The sequence below is a fragment of the Danio rerio genome, chromosome 5 (assembly GCF_052040795.2).
Source record: "Danio rerio strain M-AB ecotype USA chromosome 5, GRCz13ab, whole genome shotgun sequence".
In the NCBI taxonomy this organism is placed as follows: Eukaryota; Metazoa; Chordata; class Actinopteri; order Cypriniformes; family Danionidae; genus Danio; species Danio rerio.
In genome coordinates, this window is record NC_141025.1 from 63269520 (window position 1) to 63282420 (window position 12901).

General features: G+C 36.0%; 1 protein-coding gene across 3 annotated transcripts; it reads right to left on the minus strand.

The window, feature by feature from the left end:
- Positions 1 to 1346: 1346 nt before the first annotated feature.
- On the minus strand, positions 1347 to 11928 carry ppm1db (protein phosphatase, Mg2+/Mn2+ dependent, 1Db). 3 transcript variants are annotated; one of them, XM_087251825.1, is made up of 7 exons: positions 11288 to 11928; positions 8825 to 9053; positions 8251 to 8375; positions 7348 to 7529; positions 5961 to 6185; positions 2491 to 2565; positions 1347 to 2404 (listed from the first exon to the last, which is right to left on the minus strand). In XM_087251825.1, the coding sequence occupies exons 1-7, from the start codon at positions 11769 to 11771 to the stop codon at positions 2141 to 2143; spliced, it is 1584 nt and encodes a 527-aa protein (XP_087107951.1). In that variant the 5' UTR covers positions 11772 to 11928; the 3' UTR covers positions 1347 to 2140.
- Between the last annotated feature and the right edge of the window lie 973 nt (positions 11929 to 12901).

Here is a 12901-nt window from a genome sequence, read left to right on the forward strand (position 1 = left end):
AATAAAATATTTTGGGGGGTGGGGTGGGTGTGGGGGTTGGGGGGATTGGATTGGTATTGCTTTAAGTACTGGAAATGCTGAAATTCTTCCAACACAACAACAGCAATAAAATATACAAACATAAAACCGATGAATATCTATGAACACAGTTGAAGGCAGAATTATTAGACCCCTTTTGATTTTTTTTTTCTATATATCTGACTTCAACTGTATATATATATATATATATATATATATATATATATATATATATATATATATATATATATATATATATATATATATATATATATATATATATATATATATATATATATATATATATATATATATATATATATATGTGTGTGTATGGGCAGGGCAGTGGCGCAGTAGGTAGTGCTGTCGCCTCACAGCAAGAAGGTCGCTGGTTTGAATCTCGGCTCAATTGGCGTTTCTGTGTGGAGTTTGCATGTTCTCCCTGCCTTTGTGTGGGTTTCCTCCAGGTGCTCCGATTTCCCCCACAGTCCAAAGACATGCGATGCAGGTGAATTGGGTAGGCTGTGAGTGTGTGTGTGAATGTGTGTGTGGATGTTTCCCAGAAATGGGTTGCGGCTGTATACACACACACACACACAGTTGAAGTCAGAATTATTGGACCCCTTTTGATTTTAATTTTTTTTATATTTCCCAAATGATGTTTAACAGAGCAGGGAATTTTTTACAGTATGTCTGATATTTTTTATTCTGGAGAAAGACTTATTTGTTTTGTAGAATAAAAGCAGTTTTTAATTTGTTTTTTACATTTTCAATATTATTAGCCTCTTTGAGCTATATATTTTTTCGATTCGTCTACAGAACAACCATCATTATACAATAACTTGCTTAATAACCCTAATCTGCCTAGTTAACCTAATTAAGCCTTTAAATGTCACTTTAAGTTGAATAGAAGTGTCTTGAAAAATATCTAGTCAAATATTATTTACTGTCATCATGGCAAAGATAAAAGAAATCAGTTATTAGAGATATGAGCAATTAAAACTTTTATCTTTAGAAATATGTTGATTTCTCTTCATTAAACAGAAATTAAATAAAAATAAATAGGGGGCCTAAAAATTCTGACTTTAACTGTGTGTGTGTGTGTTTGTAAATGTGTATGTACATATATATATATATATATATATATATATATATATATATATTAGATTTTTTTGTATCTTGAAATAAAATATAACGTATTGTGTATGTATTTAAATCCAACAAACTCTCACTGTCATATAGGCAACCCCACATGAAGTGCTGAAATCAAACCCGCCACTATAGCAAATAGTAAAAATTCCTCTCTAATGATAAAAAACACATTCATAGCCATCTTGACCATTTATTGGAAAAATCTCCTTCAAAAGACAGACCCTCAAACACAGGGTAACAAACATCCTGCTAAAAATGTGCTGTACATCACCTTACAATCACATTATAGCTCTGGAACTGGTGTTGGAAGATGTTATCCATTTTACATCAGACAGTTTTTGATATTAAATAACACAATATTAAAATACACATGAAAAACGTGGAGCCCATCACAGTCAAAAAAAAAAAAATCTAACCAAAGAGTGTAACAGAACATGCAGTCCTTGCCGTTTACAAAGGTTTTATCATAAAAATAAATACATTTGCTCTGTAGTTTAGTGATCAGAGATATGCCTCAACCTAGTTTAAGATATTAATTAAACTCAAAACTGACAGGACAATGATGATAAATACTGGTGTGAAAATGTAATGCACAAAGAATTAAAGTATATTGGCATGGGGGAAAACAGAAGTGGGCATTTTTGAAAAATATAACAAGTATAAAAATATATCTTGTACAACTATTTGGTCATTTTCTCAAAATCTGTACAAGCACTTCATGATATTTAAAAGATAGACTTGAATAATTTAAAATCTCAAAGATTAAATACCTTTTTTAAAATTAATATTCCTTTCAAAGACTGATCTGTTTTTTTTAATAACCATAAAATCAAATGGTAAAACATTTTACTCAGATTCACACCACTAAAATAGAAAGGAAAGAAATGACCCAATGATAGCACACGACAACAACACAATCTTACATTACAAACAGAAACAATGACGTACAGTCGAAACATGGACAAAAACGCTAACAGTTATTTACTCTTGTGATCATGCAGAAGCTCTGAGAGCAGATGTAGGTTGAGTTTGTGTTCAGCAGACACAGAGCGCTGCTTTGCGGTGCTGTAGTATGGAGACGCTGGGAGTCCGTTTTTGACTCTTGGTGGTGTTGCGCCTGGGGAGGGAGCGATCGGTAGTCCTCTTGCGGGAGCTGCTGGGGGCGAGGGGGCTGCGTCGGGGCCTCTTGGCCACCGGAGAGGACAGGGGAGTGTCTAGGGTCCGCTTGCCCCCACTAGGACACACAGTCAAGTCGGTTTTATCAGCGAGCTCAATGTAAGGGAGGTTTTCCTCTAGCGGGGCTTCAGCACACAGACTTACTCCTGACAAGCCGTTCCTCCTCTCCAGCGCTGGCAAAGACTCACTGCTGGCTGAGGACAGGTCTGGATCTGGAGTCTGAAGAGGGTCAAAGATGAAATACTATTACATTTTAAGTTTGAATTATTTCTGATTCTATACTATAACCAACCAACCAACCAACCAACCAACCTACCGACCTACCTCTCTCTCTCCCTCTCTCTCTCCCTCTCTCATATATATATATATATATATATATATATATATATATAGGAGAGAGAGATTTATTAAACAGATATATTTATTGAAACAATATTTTAGTCACCAAACATATTTAGAAATTGAAATGTAATACAATTAAATTCATGCAAAATATTGCAAAAAAATGTATTACAACCTACAAACATTTTTTGCGTCTCTTGATTTTTCCTCTTTTTTTATTTTTGTATTTAGTATTTTTCTATAATGTATAAATTTGGGTGTACTAGTTTTTGGACCGTTATCTTAAGTTATTTTGTTAGATAAGCTCCAGATTTTGCTTCAGTACTGACTAAATTAATATATAGGTACAGATATGATATTTTATAGCTTCCTATTAAATATATGAATTTAAAAGATAGATTTGTGAGCAGTACATATGCTAAGCACTGTGTATATAGACACACACATAATCTTAATTTAGGCATCACAGGATAGAACATTTTAAGATAGACTTGCTAAATATTACATTTAGCAATGTGCTTTAACCTTTAAGCATTAGAAGACTAAAAGCAATCCAAAAATATAAAATAAAAAATAAATAAATAAATAAAAATATTAATTAATTAATTAATAAAAAAATCTCAGTATTACATAATAATAAATCCAAAATACATATACCCATACCTAACAATAATGGTTGTCTGATAATTCCTCAACAAAAAAAAATCTAAATAAAATATCAGTTCACAAAAAAAAGTGAGGTTAAAAAATACAAGTCCCGAAGGAAGAATAAAAAAAGGAAAAGATTAAAACTGCAAACAACTATCAACAAAGCGTCTAAAGTCTGGTCTTCATCACTACTTTACAAGAGGGGAAACGCATCATGTCTGCTCTTTTTGCATTCTCTTGCCCCGTTTAGTATTTTTCATTTCCCCTCTATCAAAATCATAACAGCACCAGAAGAGCAAACAGGAAAAGCGATCAAAGCGGCCTCCCTAAACCTCAAATCCACTCCACTTAAAAGGATTAAAAACACAAACATCTGTCCACTCTCTAGCTCTCCAAGCCAAAAAGCAAAACAGCCGAGAGCAGCTGGAGGAGCCACCAGGGCCAAACAAACACAGAGACATGGCTTCCATCGGAACTGCTCTGACAATGGAGGCCTCGGTCAGGAACGAAGGAGACGAAAAGAGAGAGAGAGTGAGAAGATAAGGAGGCATGGAGCCAAAGTGTGGCTAACACGAGGAGGAACTCTGCAAAAAAAAAAAAAAAAACTTATCCAAAAGCTGATTCTGGACAACGTTAAGAAATCTTTGAAGTTCAAACAAATCATGAACTCCTGTTTTGTTCCGCTTGAAGTTGCAAGATAGTGTTGTGAAGGCTTTCGTACTGTATGCACTCACCATTTGTAACAACAGGGGGCGATTCAAAAGTAACTAATGACAAAACCGAGGTGAATAATTAGCCAGCAAGTGGAGTTGCTAAATAAATTAATTTTTTAGCCTTAAAGCTGATTTATACTTGTTGAGTGATCGCTGTACCTCATGGCACATACCTTGCATCAGTAACTACATTTATAATGACAGTAGTAATCTAATTATTTACCCTAATCTGAATTAGACAATATTAAGATTAAGTTGTTTACATGAGTTGCATTTTGAATGTTCCTTTTTTTGTTTCAGGTTTACACATTATAGTGCATAATGCAATAAACAACATAACATTTAAAGCAACGGCATGTGATAGAAGGAATATTTTCCATTTAAAAGGAGAAATTTATATTTTTTAAATGCCTTCTATTTCTTGCAGCTGAACAACAGAATGACAATGTTGACCTCAGGTAAACCTTGTGTGCTTTATTCAGTAATAAATGTGTATAATGTGAGTTTGAATGCCATTTTACATGGCATTTATTAGCATACAACTGAAAGCAGAAGCAGATAGTTCCCCTCAGATCCTGAAAATGAATAAACCATTGAAATGTCACTCCAGTGCAAGCCAACACATAAGAGGTTTAATATGTATTATTGAGATTATAAACCTTACTATTTTGTTGGAGTGCAGAAAGTGCACTATTCTTTGCTTTTCTATGGCTGTATTTAAATTTCTGTTATGTTTAGTCTGGTGCAAATGGCTCATCACTGCATATCTTATCATGTAGCTTGTTGTTAGGACACAGGGTTACAATGTAACCCATTCACCTAATGTTTCCATTCGTAATATTTATATTATTTGCTCATTAATAACCACCCTATGTGAAACTCTGAAACTGCATCTCATTTGTGGGTCTGCTACTGTCCACGGGAGATCACATTTAGGTGAGTGCCATTGACAAGTTTTACAGCAAGCAAATATATATATATATATATATATATATATATATATATATATATATATATATATATATATATATATATATATATATATATACTGGCAAGGCAGTGGCGCAGTATGTAGTGCTGTCGCCTCACAGCAAGAAGGTCGCTGGGTCGAACCTCAGCTTAGTTGGCGTTTGTGTGGAGTTTGCATGTTCTCCCTGCCATCGCGTGGGTTTCCCCCACAGTAAAAAGACATGTGGTACAAGTGAATTGGGTAGGCTAAATTGTCCGTAGTGTATGAGTGTGTAAGTGAACGTGTGTGTGGATGTTTTCCAGACATGGGTTGTGGCTGGAAGGGCATCCTCTGCGTAAAAACTTGCTGGATAAGTTGGCAGTTCATTCTGCTGTGGCGACCCCAGACTAATAAAGGGACTAAGCTGACAAAAAATTGAATGAATAAATGACATATACAAATTTTAATTGCAAAATTATCCACAAATTTCTATTTCTATTCTATTCCACCACAATCACTAATTTATAAATACAAAAAATAAAATCAACAAAAAAATTTTTTGAAAAACTAAGGGGTCTGACTTATGTAATGAACAGTGAAGGAATATATATTATATGTTTACAAATGTGTACTTTAGGTAAATTATAAAATGTGACTTATTATACACCATTGTGATTACCTGTGTTTTTTTTTCTTTTTTAACATTGCAACTTACAGTCAAAAGTGACTTGTTTCTTTAAAAAAATGATAGTTAAATAAAATAGTATCGTTTTCAGTTAGTACAGGGACCATCAAGTTTTACTGGTATTAGTATTGGCTACTGAAACTTTGATATTGTGATTGTAGTATTGAAAAATTTTGGGGTACTGATAGCACCAAGCAGAACATCGAAGATAACAATTTTCTTTCCTCAAAACTCCAGCAGTTTTGTGTAGTGCTTAGGCTTCTCTTCTTGACTTTACCTTGATGAGTGGCGTGTTGGAGCGGGATCCTGTTGCTGGATCACAGTGTGGACCCTCTGCTAGGCTGAGTATGACCTCGTCTCTGTGCATAGGTAAGTGTGGTTTGCCAGGCTCAGGAAGGGCGATAACTATGACGCTGGTGTTGTCGGCACGAAGCATTCGCTGACGCCATCGCATCAATGCATGGCAACCCAACCGACGTGCAACCGACATCCCAAAAGGCGCCTGTAGGACACAACACACACTTTAAAAACAAACCCGGCTCATTCGCAGTGAACATAGCTGTGTCTCTTTCTTTCATCGTAGTTGCCATGGTAGCACACAACACAATCGATGCATCTATTCTCGACCTTTAAGGTTTCACAAAAGTAACGTGCGTGAGCAGTTATCTAGATTATTTAAAGTGAGCTCAGATTAGTAAAATCAAATGATCTTTAACTTGCTGTTATGGAACTAATTTAGGCGTGGATGTTTAGTTTGACTCATTGAAGTAAAGTTTTTGACTTTAATCCCTGCTTTTTATAAAACATTCCCCTGAACAAGCTAATCAAATCAGTCTTGCTAGAAATGCTTGAAACCTGGCAAGGCAGGAGTGCTAAAACAAAACAAGTTGGAGCTCAAATGTGCAAGGACACCGGCCTCCAGGACCAAGGTTGGTGACCCCTGCTTTTATGTGATGGGATGTGCTGTGATGTCTTTTTTCCTTTCAAAAATAAATAAATAAACAAATAAATAAGTAATAAATCAATACAACATTAACGTCTAAATATATTGTAACAAAAAGAATAGCAAAACATGTCTGACATAGCCTACCTAACAGCCAGTCGTAAGCTTACTTTCCATCCCTTATTTTCTGTAAAAAAATGTGTCAGATTACCAAAAAAGGATAATTATTTAGCCACAGCGTTGTTAATGAGGGTTTTGGAGATACACACTACCTGTATGTTAACAGAGTGTGCTTCCTGTTGCAATATATATGTTGATACATGGGGTAATCGTAATATATTTTATCAACTGTTTCAAGTAGATTTGCAAAATACAACATGAACCATTTTTATTTTTTGAAGAACTTCTGAGATAACTGGAAAGGTTATGCACTTCTGAACTACTTTCATCAGTGACCATGAAAAATATAGGTGAAAATGGAAAGTTTGCAGCTAAAGAAAAGCTGGAAGACAAAAAGTAAGGGCTGGAATTTGATAGACCTGAAATTGTATCACTCTTCCTTGTTGTGTGTTCAAAGTTGTCTTTTAAACATTTAATTCTTGAAGCAGATTAAAATGACTTGGAAAACTTGAATGAAATCTGACAATTTCCATGGTTAAAAAAATCAATATTGGTGAATCACTACAGCATTTCATGTAGTTAGAGAACAATCTGTTCGTACCACAGCCTCATCGTGGCTCTGGCACACAGTTACTGCCTCTTGCGGTGGCACCATGTTCCAAAGCCCATCACTGCCAACGATGATGTAACGATGCCGTCTTGGGTCCAGGGTCACCACACTGGTGTCAGGCTCAGGAGACACCACAAACTCTCCACTGTAGAAGTCATAACTCCATAGATCACCTGCACAAAACATCGACTGTAATTATCAGAGAAATTACTGTTTATCATCAGTAAAAACCAAAATGCTGAAAAAACAACAAACTAACAGGTGTTTTCATCTCTACATTAGTGTAGAGGTACACTTAAGCCAGTGGTTCACAACTGAAGTCCTCGGGACCCTCCGTCCTGCACATTTTGTATGTCCTTACTTAAAGACCCCTATTATGCATTAAAAAGGGTAATATTTTGGTTTGGGGGGTCTCTAACAACAGGCTGATATGCATGTAAGTTCAAAACACACTTTCATTGTCTTATAATATGCATTTATTTTTACCTAATTATCCCAACGACTCCCATATGATTTGTTCAGCAATTAATTTGTTCCTAAACCCCACCAATCAGTTAAGCGCCCCTGCTGACCTCACTAACACTACTTTCAACAGCAACCTAGTTTTCCTATGTGGTCTTCCATCCAGATACTAACCAGACTTAGCCCTGCTAAGCTTCAGCGAGTTACCAGTCTTGGGCTGCTGGGTGATATGGCTGTGGTAGGTTAGTGTTTGAAACTAACAGCCACTTTGGAACAAGTGAAAAGTGAGTAAAAGATGGCTGAATTTAATTATTTAAGTTTGCTACCCTTTATGAAAAGGTTATTGCCATTTTAATGAGAACTAAAGTCAGTACAGATCACTTAATACTCCATATTTATTATAGCTGGGATACAGTGTAATAGAGTGTTTACCCAGAGCCCTGGCAACAGCGAGAAAGGGGATCTGATCGATTGGGGTGCTCCTCCTGACCGGTCCATTGTGACTTAGCCTAGGTCGTTTCCACACCACACGGTTCACACCAGACTTCTTCACCACACTACAGTCAAACACAAAACAATAAAATTAATTAATTGGGTGTATGAAATACAATAGTGGTCAGTTGGTGTGTTTTACGACAGCACGTTAAAGGAATAGTTCACAAAAAAAAAGGAAAATCAATCACTGTTTACTCACCCTTGAGTGTTTGCAAACGTTAATGGATTTTTTTTTCTGCTGAACACAAAATAGACGGATATTTTTACTTTTTTTATGAAACTTGGTAGATTTATACGAGATTAAGATCCATAAAAAAGGAAAAAAAACAATCCAACATTCTTCAAAATAACTTCTTTTGTGTTCAACAGAAAAAAAGACACTCAAAAAGGTTTGGAATAAGTAATGTGTAATGAAAACAATGACAGAAGTGTCATTTTTGGGTGAACTGTCTCTTAAAGACATCAATTATGATAACTTCAAACTAAAGTGCAGAGGTTTCAAACTTCTCACCTTCCTCCCAGTCCCTCAATTCTCTGCTTCTCTTTTGGGAGCTCGGGCTTGTGGTCTTGAGTGACCTCCACAGCTTTGATGACCTTATCCGAGGGGTCCTCCCTCACGCCCAGAACCACAGATGAATCCCCAACATGAGCCACAAACATATGGTCCCCTCTGATGACCACCACACTGGCTGTAGTGCCCGAAGTACTGGGGAGACCAGTTAAAGTCTTGGGCCATTCAGCTGAAGAATAGACACATGGTAAACTACTACTTACTACTATTTATGGCTGCAGGGGGAAAAAAAACATTCTACAAGTCACAGTAATGAGGAACATTCACATAACATTAAACTAACATCTCATAATAATGAGAGATTAATATTTATTTTTAGTTTATGATAATGGAGATTACGTTTTATTGAAAATCATCACTCTGCAGAGTGCCTCATTTTTCTCGTATTTACACGGTTTTTACCAGCAGATGTCACTAGTGTGTACATGAAGATTTATAAATTCTCATAATTATCCTTTTCATTTAATAGCAAGTGATTATTATAGGTAGGCATGGGATGATAAGGTTTGGAGAAGTCAAGGTATAAAACCTCTAAACAATTCTGTTATACTGTCCGTTCCTAAGGTTTTTATGATGAAGTCATTATGATGAAGATTATCACCACAAGAAAATAAGCCAAAATGAGAAGTCAATATTAACGTTAATAAATGGATAGCTTGCACAAAACTGAAAATTCTGTCATTATTCACTCGCCATTGTTAAAAACAGTTTCTAATTTAGCTGAAAATCTGTAACCAACATTGACTTCTATAGTGCTATTTTTTTACTAATTTTTTTACTACTATAGAAGTTAATGGTTATAGGTTTTCAGCTTTCTTCAAAATATCTTTATTAGTTTTCATGATAGTAAAGAAACTCATAAAAGTTTGGAACCACATTGAGGGTTAGTAAATAATGAGTAACTTTTCATTTTGGGTGAACTATCCCTTTATTAATCTTGATTCTGGTAGAGTTTGATTTATAGTCACATATTTCTCTTTAAAAAAAATTAAAAATAAAAAAACATGTGGCATGCTACTTTGAATATTCAGTCTAAAATTGCATTAAAGTATGACTTCAAAACAACATTAGCATCGTATAATAGACTGTGAATAATGTTGTTCTTTGGTAGTCATTGACAGCTAATATGATTTCCCCATTTATCTAGAATATGCAAATAACACGTTTCCGAAATTATATTTAGGATAATGTTTTAATGTGCGAATATAAAACCAACTTTACCTTAATTTAATCTTGCAATTATAAGTTTTGCTGATTCATTGGAGACAATACTTGCAGAAATTCTCATTACAGTGACATGCTCTTTCTTAATAGTCATTACTTCTGCCATTATATCAAACTTTGATAAGTAAATATTTATATTATAAAATATATTGCAATAATAACATATTGTATTTGCATCTTTCCTTTACATCTATTGTATTTGTGAAAAAGTTCTACAACATTTATGAAATAGTTCCACTGTTTAACCAACAGTATGTACATATAATAGACATTTTGAGGGATGTAAACAGAAACAACAGTCCCAACATATTTCCGATTGTATATTTTTAATTTCTATAGCTTCTGAAAATCTAAAAAGATTCACATATTAATAAATAATGTTATGATAGCTGTTTTAACATTAAGTTATGAATATGATTGAATAGCCTCTTGTTACAGTTATGAAATAGTTTGTCAACAAGGAGGAAATGTTCATGAGCCAATGACAAAACCACATTGAAATGGTTTATATGGGCAATTATTCAACTACTAATGTACAATAATTATACACATGTCAATGAAATAAATTAGTCCCTTAGGACCAAATGCTGAATTGTCCACCTGTCAAACTAAAACATTTTACATTAATTTGGTTAAGAGCTTATTAGAAAATAAATGAACTGAATGTGTATATTAAATAGAGCATGGACTCATTAATTGTGAACACGTTTTAAATGTGTGATAAGAACTTTTTAAATATTTGATAAAAAATTTGTGTGGTGATGGAAATGACAGGGTGTTGTGGAAATGCCAGTCAAAATGGTCCGCACATGCGCAGAACGATCCTTCTGATCGATTTTTTTTTTTCGTCTTTTCGGCAGTAAGTAGTTTGAGTGGCGCCCAATTTCAAAAAAGTCTACTAGCTTGACAGCTAATTTATATAGTCGCAAACTCTATGTTATTATAATCCATCTTGCCTTAAAAGTGATACTAACATGCATGATTGCAGTCGCTATAACTTGCCTAAAGATAAATTGCAGTGTCGAACATCATAACGTTAACCTAATCGGAGCTAATCACAATATCGGGAAACGTCACGTTGTTCACACGGGTGTATGGATACGAGTGTAATAGTGTTAAATTGACAAGAGTGTGATTTTGTTGAATTGATATGCGTGTAATGGTGTTGAATTGACTTACGAAGCTTTTTCCACATCGCGTGATGACATGCGATAAAGCCCTTCCGAATTGCGGAACAAACCTTCCGGTAATCCTTAGACCAGAATCCCCGCTGCTTCTTGAGAAAATCCCAGAGGTGATCTCGAGCAAACATCGCAGCTTCTCGCCCTCCGTGTCCGTCAAACACGGCAAAAAAGGCGACCGATCTCCTGCTGTCCGCCGCCGCCGGTTGAGTCCCAGGCTCATCCGTACCGTCAGCCTCCTCGGTCGACAGCGGGTTTCTCCACGTTATCAGAACCGGTAAAGGATTGTTTGAGCAGTCCGGCGGTTCGCTATCAGAGACCGGCTCTTGGTCCGGCTTTGGATCAGCGTGTCCCGCCGCCTGCAACTCATCTTCGGTGGGTTCCAGCTCCACGATCACCTCCGTTAAATCCTCCATGTATTTCCTTCCTCCTTGTTCGGAGAAGACGCTCACTCGCAGCGATAGGTCGCAATTCATATCCATTCGGACCTTCCTTTAGTGCAAATCAACCTAAACTCTGCAAACGCGTTATTTAAACTGTTTTGGTTAACCTTAAAAACATTTATTTATCTGAGATCGTCTTTTGTTTATTTCCTAAGCTCCTAGTCCTTCCTTCCCTCGCAGACACACAGTGATGGATTCAGAAAGGTCACTAGCGCCATCTCTTGGGCAGGAGGTTCGTGTGCGACAGCCCGGAAGAACTCTCAGGAACTTGTCGAAAACTTGCTTAATGTCCAATCCCACATGAAAAATACAACGTTTTTGAACCATACTGTAGTAAAGTCTACTGTAAGCTATGTATAATATTTACAAAACTTTATTAATGAATGCTAGCATACTGTACACTCACCGGTCACTTTATTAGGTACCCCTTACTAGTATGGGGTTGGACCACTTCTGACTTCAAAACTGCCTTAATCCTTCATGGTATAGATTTAACAAGGTACTGGAAATATTCCTCAGAGATTTTGGTCCATATTGACCATAGATATATACACTAGATGTCGCATACGTCAATAGAGCCGCCATTTTTGTACAGTGCTCCCAGGACAAATGTCATTCAACCGCACTAGTCAAGACAGTGACATGTGAAGATTCTGGACTTTAGCGCTGTCTACGGGTGTAGTAACGAGCAAACAAAGAAAACATAGCACACAGGCAGAACATTTCATAGGTAGGATTTAGTTTTTTATGTTTTTGTATGTTATGAACTTTTGTGCTAAACGGGTAACGTTATCGATGATGATAATACAGTCACTTACTGCATTCACCATAAGGCAAAGTAGCACAAACTTGCACTAAATACTAGGCTTTCATTTCAGCTAAGCAATACCCTGTACTAAAATGGCGGCTCTATTGACACATTCCTTTCAGTAGACAACAACAGGGTAGGCAACATCTCATGTCTATGCATATTGACATAATAGCATCGTATAGTTGCTGCAGATTTGTCGGCTGCATATCCTTGATGCGAATCTCCCGATGATGCTACCACATCCCAAAGGTGCTCTATTGGATTGAACCCTGCTGACTGTGGAGGCCATTTGAGTACAGTGAACTCATTGGTATGTTCAAGAAATCAGTCTGAGATGATTCATGCTTTATGACATGGC